Source organism: Embiotoca jacksoni, unplaced genomic scaffold, assembly GCF_022577435.1.
Source record: "Embiotoca jacksoni isolate LCO1_2020_lvr unplaced genomic scaffold, fEmbJac1.0.p SCAF_7, whole genome shotgun sequence".
Lineage (NCBI taxonomy): Eukaryota > Metazoa > Chordata > Actinopteri > Embiotocidae > Embiotoca > Embiotoca jacksoni.
In genome coordinates this window covers 10,311,998-10,322,589 of record NW_027185425.1, presented here as the reverse complement: position 1 = coordinate 10,322,589, position 10,592 = coordinate 10,311,998, and the positions used below count along the sequence as shown (strand labels likewise).

General features: G+C 37.6%; 1 protein-coding gene across 1 annotated transcript; it reads left to right on the top strand.

Moving 5' to 3' along the window:
* The first annotated feature begins 1,286 nt into the window (after window positions 1–1,286).
* On the top strand, window positions 1,287–8,048 carry ctss1 (cathepsin S, ortholog 1). Its single transcript, XM_069176014.1, has 8 exons — window positions 1,287–1,318; window positions 2,452–2,572; window positions 2,650–2,772; window positions 5,193–5,345; window positions 5,443–5,667; window positions 6,103–6,268; window positions 7,423–7,528; window positions 7,615–8,048. Exons 2-8 carry the CDS (start codon window positions 2,453–2,455, stop codon window positions 7,739–7,741), a joined length of 1,020 nt encoding a protein of 339 aa, XP_069032115.1. The 5' UTR covers window positions 1,287–1,318; window position 2,452; the 3' UTR covers window positions 7,742–8,048.
* The last annotated feature ends 2,544 nt before the right edge of the window (window positions 8,049–10,592 follow it).

Below are 10,592 nucleotides of genomic sequence, written 5' to 3'. Positions count from 1 at the left end.
TGTGACCATATTCCACATTTATTTGGATTCTGAATTGTTGAAATTGTGGTGATTTCATAAATCTTCTTTGCTGTCGGGCATTTTATCATTTGTAGCTCCTTTGTAACAGCAACAAGCTATTATGTATTGTCTGCTGTCAGTCAGCTTTAGGGGCATGAGAGCACTTTTAGGGATCCCCTTAAAGTCTTCACTACATATTCTAGTGTATGAGCCTGGACAGACATGGATTTGAACTGCTGATTGGCAGTGATCGGCAGAGGGATACAACCACAAGCCGGTTTTTGCCTTTCCTAGCTAGAGTACAGTAGAAAGGTGACAGAAAATGAGGGGAGAGGATAAATGACGAACAACAAGGCCACATGCTAGAATCAAACGACAGACACTGCGACCACGTGTATATAGTATCTTAATGTCCACTATAATGCCCCTTTGAAGGCCTTTTGTTTGTCTATTCAGACTTATTGTGTCTCAATATGGTCAAAGACAATAAACTAGCTTGTGCTATGATAGGACAGCATGATATAGGGTATGTACATATGTGCACACAAAGAAGAGATGTAAATAGGAAGTACTGGTGAGGAGGTTCACATTAAAGGAAAACAGAACGTTTTAGAGCAAGAATTCACTAATATATTAACACAGGTTAACTGAGAGAAAACTAAAGCTTAAAACACCCCAATCACCCATCCGCCTTCCTTTTTTTTTTTTTTACATTTTATCTGTAAATCCAGCATGTCTAAATAGGAAAACACTGGGAAGTTTCTTTTCCTCAGAAAACTGCAAACTGCAACTCTCATCGCAAACTCAGTCTGAAACTGTTTAACTTTAATTAAATCAGCATCATCAGCAGCAAATGTGGATTATAGTTGTTTGTATTTGTCAAAAACAAGTGTAGATCATGTGTCCTCTTTTTATTTCAACCAGCCACTATGTAAAAATGTTGTTGAATAAAATCTGAGCGAGAAAATAGTTGGTTTCAAGTATTTAATTTCTACCAGTTTATTTCTAAACTTCTCCATTCACAGTTTTTCATTTCACAGGTGTTTTCCTCCACAGGCACTTTCACTTACTTGTATTTTCTTTATCATTTAACTTGTCACTTGATTTCTCACACTGGATGGGTATTTCGAGCCACTCCAGCTGGTTGTAAATTAGATTCACATGACAAACCTGAGAGCAGATGCAGTGTAAAAAGGGTTGAAGAGAAGTAGTTTGTATGAGGAAATTGGACTTCCTCTTTTCAGCTTCCCCTCATCCTTTAAAAGCGGTGCACTTTCTTGTCGGGACATAAAGACCCTGCCGATCTCTCTGCTACAAGGTGAGCAGGTTACGAACTCTTTTTTCACGTGTACTAATGCAATTCAATTGTTTGGCTGATTCTCTGTGTGGAGTTAAAATGCTGTGTTGTGTGTGGATGAATAGAAGAAGGTAGAAAAGATATACTGGTAAAGAAGTGCAGTGATTACAGTAAAATGTGTTTGAACTTCTTTTTGAGGTAAGGAAATCTTTTAAAGTCTACATTAAACACTAGAGTCAGATTTCTGATTCTCTTTCAATGTTCACATGGAAGTTTTACCGGCCCCAGATCAGCAAGTATGGCTTTAATTTCACTTGCAGTGTACAGTGTTGTGGTTTTAGATTTGTTCATCTGAGGTGAAATGTAGGTTTGTGCGTATAGATATTCGGATTCAGGTACAATGCTAACAACATTTGGGAGTTTACATTCTGCATGCATGATGAATTTGTAATCTGTTTTATCGTCTTCCGAGATGCTGATTGACGTTATTTGACACAGTGCTCGTGTTTGGGGAGCATGAGCTGCAACTCAAAACTGTATTTTCTTGAGGAAACTGAAAGTCCTGTCCTCAGAATTTATGCAGTAATTTGTGGTTTTGTCAATCTGGAGAGTTTTATCTTCAACAATTTAAAAGAAATTCAAATTTTGTGGATTGACTCAAATATTTTTGGGGAATCAAAATATTTAAAGTTAACAAATTTTAGACTAACAATAACTCCAATATTTCAGTACCAGAATTTAATTCCTGACAGGATTTGATTAGAATTAACATTAATACTTTTTTGCTGGGTTCAGACTAAATGTAATTGAATAGCTAACTAAATGAAAAAATGTTTGTTGACTGGCCAGATTTTCTGAAGCTCACTATTTTTTCTATATTACAGCCCTGATTACAGGATCCATATAATGCAGAGAACATCCTGAAAAATGTCAAATCACCTTCTTTACATGTCTTGTTTCGAACAACTGACAGACCAAAGCTCAAAGATATTTAGCTCACTATCACAAAAAGGCAAAGAAGAGCTGCAAATCCTCCCAACGGAGGACCTGGAATTTCAGAATGAATCAATTAATTGATTAATTGATTTGTTTTAACTCGAGTAAGAATGACACATGGGTCACTTCTGCTTACATACAGTTTTTTTCATTCGCAGGATGCATAATTTGTGTGCCGTGTTGCTTTTGGCCTGTCTGGCCCGGAGCAGCTCTTCACCTGCCTCAAACAAAGTGTGGGATGAGTGGAAAATCAAACATCATAAGGTTTATGATAATCAGGTAAGACTTTTTAACTCATCTCTTTATGTACATATAAACACACCGTTGAGATCAGTCAGGCAGTGTTTTTATTTCAGACTGAGATCGTCTTCAGAAGAGCAGTATGGGAGAAGAACATGTACCTGGTGTTGAGACACAACCAGGAGGCCTTAGCAGGAAAACACAGCTTCACGTTGGGCCTGAACCACCTGGCTGACATGGTAGGATGCAACGCTCCTGTTCAACAGTTTGTGTTTTCAGCCTTCTTCTGAGAAAACATGTGGTCTAAACTTCCTAGCATTGGATCCCAGTCAAGACAGATGCATTTTAGATCTTAATCTAGAGTAATATTTAAATAGCTTTTCCAAACATGGTCAAAATTGCACTGAAATTTCTCAAAAACATAAATGCAGGTTTAGACCTGGGGTTGATTAGCTCACTGTCACTGCATCTGGGCTCACCAATAATTCTAGTAATTACTCAAAATAAGTAAAAGGCGAATTCAAATGCGTATCCACATATCAGGTGATTTATAATGATCCTTCCACTGGTGTTTAAATGTCAAGTAAGACTTCTTGTACTCTACCTTTTTCGCTTAGCCCCTGTTTTTCTGACCGACTTCAGTTTTTGTAAATGTGCCCTCAACCATGTAACATTATTAGTCACAGTTAATAGTTATTCTGATCACATCTATTGCTGTATAAATTATATGCCTTAGGAAGAAATCCTACAATTAAGTATTTTGTTGTTGTTTTTTTAGTTACAAGTTAAAAATACCTACACAGAATGGAATTATTCATTTTTACAGCAATCCCTTTCTCACATTACTGTTTGTGTATTAAGTGATCTGCATCTGTCTTTTTCCTCTTTTCATTCTTTCCTGCTGCATTAAACTGTGATATTACATATCATCACACTCATAACTTCCTAAAGTAGCCTCATGCTGAGAATTAAAGAGTATTCTGTTGCATAACAGAGAAAAAAAATATTATCCAAGACTGAAAGTATTCTGGGATTTCCTGTAAAATGGACTTCATCCAAATTACAGAATAAGATTGGATTGATTCGACATTGACCACTGAAGGGTATTCAAGAGACCTCTGGTGGATACAAACTGCATGACAAGTATTTTAGCACTGAACAAACCAACACTAAGTATAAAGTGCATTCACATTCATTGACGTTTTGCTGGTGCAACACGGTTGTCACTGACCAACGCTTTTAATCTGCATTTAAACCGGCACCGAAGGCTGAATTTAAACCCTGAGCTATAGAGCAGCTCTAATCTTCCCTATTACAATCTGATTAATTTAATCCAGTATAAAGAACAGCTGCCTTCCTGATCAAGACTCTTATATGACCTACAGTACATCTAGAAAGGCTAATAAAGCTTCCGGCTCGCACAAACATTTATGTAAAACTGGTATATAATTTGTTTTATTTATAGAATAACAGTAGAGCTGTGGTGCAATGTTGCAAACAGTTCAGCTCTAGCATTAAAATGCAGGCAGAAAAACAATCACAGGACTATAACCAAATGATTTTAACTTTAAATGTAAGATAAAATAATTACACTAACTTTGCATTTCATAAAGAAAGTTATGTTTTTAATGTCTTGGATTAAAATGATTGTTTGTGAAATGCAAGTGAAAGTATTAAATTAAAACAGAGAATGCAATGAAACAAAATATACTATAATGCAAAACCAAAGCATAAATACATAGGAGTAATATGTTATTTCATAGATAAAGGCTTTTCAGTGTTACAGTTTGGCTGTACAAGATTGTTAATACGGTTTGGGGAGTAAAACAACACAAGCTTGAGAGCAAAGGCCATTGTTAAGGTGTCACAAGGACCAGGGCTTTTATTTTGACGATAAAGACGAAAGGAAGCCTGAGCAGTAAAGCCTGGTTGGGCGTGATGTGTTAACTCTGCAGGAAACTGGCAGAAATGTTCGGGACACACACAAGCTCTTGGCCGGCTGTCAGAGGACAGACTGTTACGGTAGCTTTGGAGAATAATGTGAAGCAGCAAAAATTTACTTAATATGCAAGAAAAAAAAAAAGGGTTTTACAAAAAGTATTATGATCAATAAAACTGCACTGGGAGTCAAATCTGATACCAATTGATTATTGCACAGCAAAGGTGTAAAGGGGTAGAAGTGGTTGCTGCTAAATTTAACGCTTTATATTTTGTGCTCTTTCTCCTAAAGGCAGAGGATGATGTTTTGGTAAGAATCTGAGGACGTTTTAGTTAAACTTATGATTAAATGTTGGTGTTACTGTGGCTGAGTGAGAGCATTTGCAAAATAAAAACAACAAATAAAAAGTCAAAATCTGCAGAAGAGATTTAGCAGAGCTAAGAGTAGATTTAATGATGGACAAGAGCCATGGAGGGAGTACCACAATCATAAAGACCTCATATATAACTTTAAGTCGCTGTTTTACAAGACACTGTTGAATTTAAGATTATTTTTCCACCCACTGACATGCTGAAATCTATTTCACTGTGTCCTTAAACTGCTCTATATCCACATTCAAGTTGAGCAGACACTGTGGTACAGCAGAGTCCATCACTAATATTGAAACATCATAACGTTTTCATCCTTCATGTGCATCTGATTTATTTCTTTACTGTGAAGACAGCTGAAGAGATCAATGAGAAGCTGAACGGCTTGAAGCCGGAGGAACCGGTTCAGTTCAGAAATGACTCTTTTAAGCACACGAAAGGCTTACCAATACCTTGTAGTGTGGACTGGAGGAAGAAAGGCCTGGTCAGTCATGTCAGAAACCAGGTGAGAGATCAGCTATTTAAACAAGAGGAAATGAGCACAATCCAATGAAAGCAGCAGCAGTAAACAGAGGGATGTGTTCCTTTGTTCTTTTTTAAAGGGGACATGTGGGTCATGCTGGGCCTTCAGCGCTTTGGGAGCTCTTGAGGGCCAGATGAGGAAGTGGACAGGTGTCCGTGTGTCCCTGAGTCCACAGAACCTGGTGGACTGCAGCACCAAGGATGGAAACCGTGGCTGCAAAGGAGGATGGGTCTCTAAGGCCTACAACTACATTATCCGCAACGGAGGCATCGACTCTGAGAGCTTTTACCCCTACGAAAACCAGGTCATCCTTAGCACGCATGAAGGAAGCCAGAACAGAGCAGAAACGCTGACAGTACAGACAAATGTGCAGCTGATATGTTACTTCTTTTTTTCCATCTTGATTTTTCCCTTATTGGTGATGAGCACTATCCAAGTTTTGACAAACAGTTTAACAAACAACAATATAATTTCCTGAACACTTATAAAGTTCATTGTGTTTGACAATGAATCATAATTTATCATCATGTTGTTGGAATTATACAATGATAAATGTGTCAAAATTCTCACCTCGTGTTTAGCTGTGGCTTTTAAATAGCATATTAACATTTACACTCTACATATGCAGTGTGGCTGCAGGAATAATAATGTACATCATGTTCTGTGAAATATTGGGATTTAATCTATATTTCAGCCAAACAGATCAGTAAAGCATTCTGTAAACTTTATCTGTTTGCAGGATGGGAAATGTCGTTACTCTGTCAAGGGGAAGGCCGGCTATTGCTCGACTTTCTACAGGCTTCCTTATGGAGACGAGAGGGCTCTGCAGGCTGCAGTGGCATCGGTGGGGCCGGTGGCCGTGAGCCTGAACGCCAACCTAACATCTTTTCATCTGTACGAAAGAGGTGAGGATGAGCGCTTTAAAATGTGGAGACTGTGTACATGCACTCTGGAGTAGCAGCTTCGCAACCACAGTTTGGTTTATGTCAGACAACGAATAACTATATTTGTAATGAGTTAAGTCAGTTCTATGACATTCAAGTGGGTAAATCTAATAAATAACGTGTAGTTTCTGATGTTTCACAATTTATTGCTTCATTTTAACAACAAATCTGAACTCCTAAAAGGTGCAATATGTTGCTAAACATTTGCTGTGGTCAAAATGGTGTACTTACTTAGTAACACTCACTATTTGTGTGCATAATTGCGTTCACACTGACAAGTTATGTAAACATGCAGCGCACTACAAGTACCCGGATGATGCACTCAAAATGGTCAAAAAAGTGAGTGTGAAACGCTGGACACTTTTCACACTCAACGGTCGCCACGGTAGCAGAAGGGGAGGGACCACCTTCGTAAAGATTTTCAAATTAAGGTGTCTGAGAAACCTGCAGCTGTTGCAGAACACTGCACAAAAGTGTTTATTTTTCACAAAGTACCACCATACTGCTGTTGGACAGAAGCCATCGGTGTGTTCATTCCGAGTTAAACAAAGGGCACGAAAGCATGTTCATTTCTGGGTAAAGTAATAAAAGCCGGTAGAAATGTTGATGGGCAATGCATTCAAATACTTCCGGTAAGTGCAGAAAGGCAGTGTGAGGTTTGTGCAACACTACCCTATCAAAATTCAAGTACTACACACAAGCTAACATGTAAAAGCACTTTATGTTATTCTACGAAGGAAAGTATGTCATTTGGAACGCAGCCTAGATTTTGACAGGTCTTCTCTCTCACACACAACATTTGTGGTATTTATGACTATTCAGTGTTTAAAAAAAGCACTTTCATATTGAGTTGAGATAGTTTGGTCTGACATTCTTGTCTTTTGGTAAGTGCTTGTAAAATAGATCAGAGATTGAGAAAAGGTCAACTTGTTTTTCACATTAAATATGATTTCTTTTTAGTTTTGTAAAGTATTGTAGCTCATGGACATTTGTCAGCAGTAAACAACAAAGCCAGTGACCTTCTACTTTACAGTGGTAGTAACTGCAGAGTGTGGCAGACATCAGCAGATGGCAGTAATACCACTGTTATGCTTAAAATTTCAATTTTCTTTCAGGTATTTACAACGAACCCAAGTGCAACCCAAAGTTGATCACTCATGCTGTGCTGGTTGTGGGCTACGGCACAGATGCAGGACAAGACTATTGGATTGTGAAAAACAGGTGAAAAAGGCTGAAAAGTGAAAAGAAGTTGACCAGTAAAATATGTCATCTATTGATATTAAATGTGATTGTTTTTGTGGTTTCAGTTGGGGAGCTAACTGGGGAGAAAAAGGCTTCATTCGGATGGCCAGAAACAAGAATAATCAGTGCGGCATCGCCAGCTTTCCAGTCTACCCCACACTGTATCCCACTGCCGGAAGTGGGGTTATTTAATTTAATATCAAAGACCAGATGTTTATATTTTCAAATGTTTAACACCCGCACTGCAGAACCTGCCCTGAAATGAAAAACAACTGGAAAAATCATGTTTAAACATGTTTTACAAAATGATCATATCTGCTCTGGCAGCCTGTGTCAGTCATTTCAATACTTCTACATGTTTTAGGTACACTTCAGTACCCTGTCATAAATGCAATTTTATTATCTTCTGATCACTTATATTAATGCATTTCTATTCTTCTGCAAAACACTTTGAATTGCCTTGAGCTTAAATGGTGCTTAATAAATACAATTGTCTCTATGCAAATATCTAATTCCTATTTCTTTATGTGATTATTTCTTCAGTAATTTTTCTTACAATTGCATGTTCCTCAAAATGTAGCTAAGTTTTGTGTATTTGCCAAAACCATTTAAAGAATTTATTTTTCATTCTGTTTCTTTTAAAGATAAATAAAACATAAATAGTTTTTATTCATTCATGCATTCATTCATTAAAAAACCACTTTGACTTACAGGCCACATAATCATAGATACTTTCATGCTACATGTTGGCTACAATCTCCATCTAAAAGGCAGGCTTATGACTTTAACCTTACAAAATATACAAATGAACTGTTTATTATAAAGTAAATGCGGAAATAAAATGTGGGAATTGTTGAATTGTTGGGTTTCTCTGTATAATGTTGTAAAGTTCTGCTGTAAGGGTAAGTGTTAAGTGCCATGAAATAACCTGTGTTGTGATTTGGCGCTATAAAATTTAATTGAAATTGGATATCTGATGTTCATTAAATACATAGTTGCTGTGTGAAGCACAGTTTGGGATTAATAGCTGGCTTGAAACCGGTTTTTAATGCTGATAGTGGGGCAGCTTCACTGTTTACATTTGAAATCACAGATTGTGGATCTGAATGTAAACAAGTACGAAAAAGAAAGAGAGAAATAGAATTTAGGAGCACTGCAGATATCAAAAGAAAAGTCCAGTCTATGCCCTTTGTTACATCATCAGGTCATTATATAAGGCCACAGCAAGGCAGGCAGTCAGACTCTTCCAATCTGTCATGAGGTGACAGCACTGTGAGGAGAAGGAACACATGGACCACTGATGCAGACAGCATCTGTTCAGAGAGAAACTACTTTAGGATTATGAGGAACTGCAAGTGGCCTATAAAGTCCTCCAGGAAAAGTATTCACATGAACTCCAGGAGGCGAAAACAAGGCTCTTGAATCGGAAATGGAGAAGATCAAGGTTTCAAATGAGGAACTCTGCGAGAAGGATAAAACTGATGTCCTCGCAGTGAGGCAGCAACGGGAGCTCAAGAATAAAATTCTGTTTCAAGCAGACACGGTGTCACGGGACCTGCAGATCATCAGCAACATGAAAGCTGAGCATGACGCCATCTGTCAAAAGATGGCTCAAGAGATCGCAGTACTGCAACTAACCTCCTGCTGGAAGGAAAAGTATTTTCAAGAAGAGCTGGAGGAGCTGAAAACTCAGGTCAACGAGCAGATCGCCATCTACCATGAGCTCTCCACCAAACTCAAGGAGAAAGATGACTGCGTGACTCACCCATGTGGGAAAAAAATCCAGAGCTGGAGAGACTTTTTCTGAATCTCTCTATTTAAATAAAATTGAAGTTAAAGACAAAATTTGAAAATCAAGCATGAATCAATGGATTGACATGTCAAAATTCGATTGATCACTTTAGATCGGCAAGGTCCAAAGATGACTCTGCCAAAGTTTCGAGACGACTGGCCCAACGGACAAGTTCACAAAAGGAGTTTTTGAAGAAAGTTGTAAAAGTCGCAAAAGTTGAGGTTTTTAAAGAAGGAGACCGTTGGAGCGTCGATGCAGATACATTTAGAGATTACAAGTGAATCTAGCCCAATTTATTATTATTTTTTTTTTAGATAATTGCAAAGATGTAAAGTTTATTTGTTACAGCGAAATGGTGAGGTCAATTAGTATAATTCTTTTTACCCAAGTAGTGGAGGGAATTTGCAACCTAGCAGCTAATTTTGTTAAGGTTTGGACTTACAGCTTTTGCTGCACGATCACTTTTAGTGGAGAAAAATAATACCAAAGAAGAATAATCAGAACAAAAACAATAGTGTTCCGTGAGCTATGCTGCTCGGACCCCTAAAGAGCTTTGGGTTTAAAAGGCTAAGTTTATTTTGAAGAGTTATACGATGAAATGTTTTACGTGAGTGAATAAATGCATTTAGCTTCCCTAGACTGTTTCACATGTTAATCTTCAATAACTTTGAATTTCATTGAAATAATGAGTCACAAAAATACACTTTTCTGATGTACTGAAACTACATGTACAAGAGGAGGAGGCTCAGTGAAATTAGGCTTGCTGGTAAAGTGCCATCAATGGCAGCAACAGCAGAAGTCAAATTGTATTAGTAGTAGACCATAGATGTAGTAGAGGCAAAACGAACCATTTAGCAGAACCAGTAGTAGGTCAGTTGTAACAGCAGCAGGAGATGAGGTATGATCAAACAATCATAACATTTTTAAAACAAAACATCAAATGACAAAGAGACAAGAGATGCAACCCAAAAAAGAATCATCTGAAATCTGCAGCTCCTATTGACTTCTGAGTTTACTGACTTTCATACGAAGCTAAAGTAAGATGTAGGTCATTTATAATAGTCAATCAAATGTTTCAAACAACATAAAAATTAAAAAAAAATAAAACACTCGTATTTTACTTTTCAGCTGCAGGAAGTTGTTTCCAGTGAAAAAGCTCCACAGTCTGTGTTCACCTGCTCAGCTCCTGCTCAGCTCATAGACAGAGGTGGCAATACAGTCTATTATTAAAGTATTTCATTCAAGAGTTGG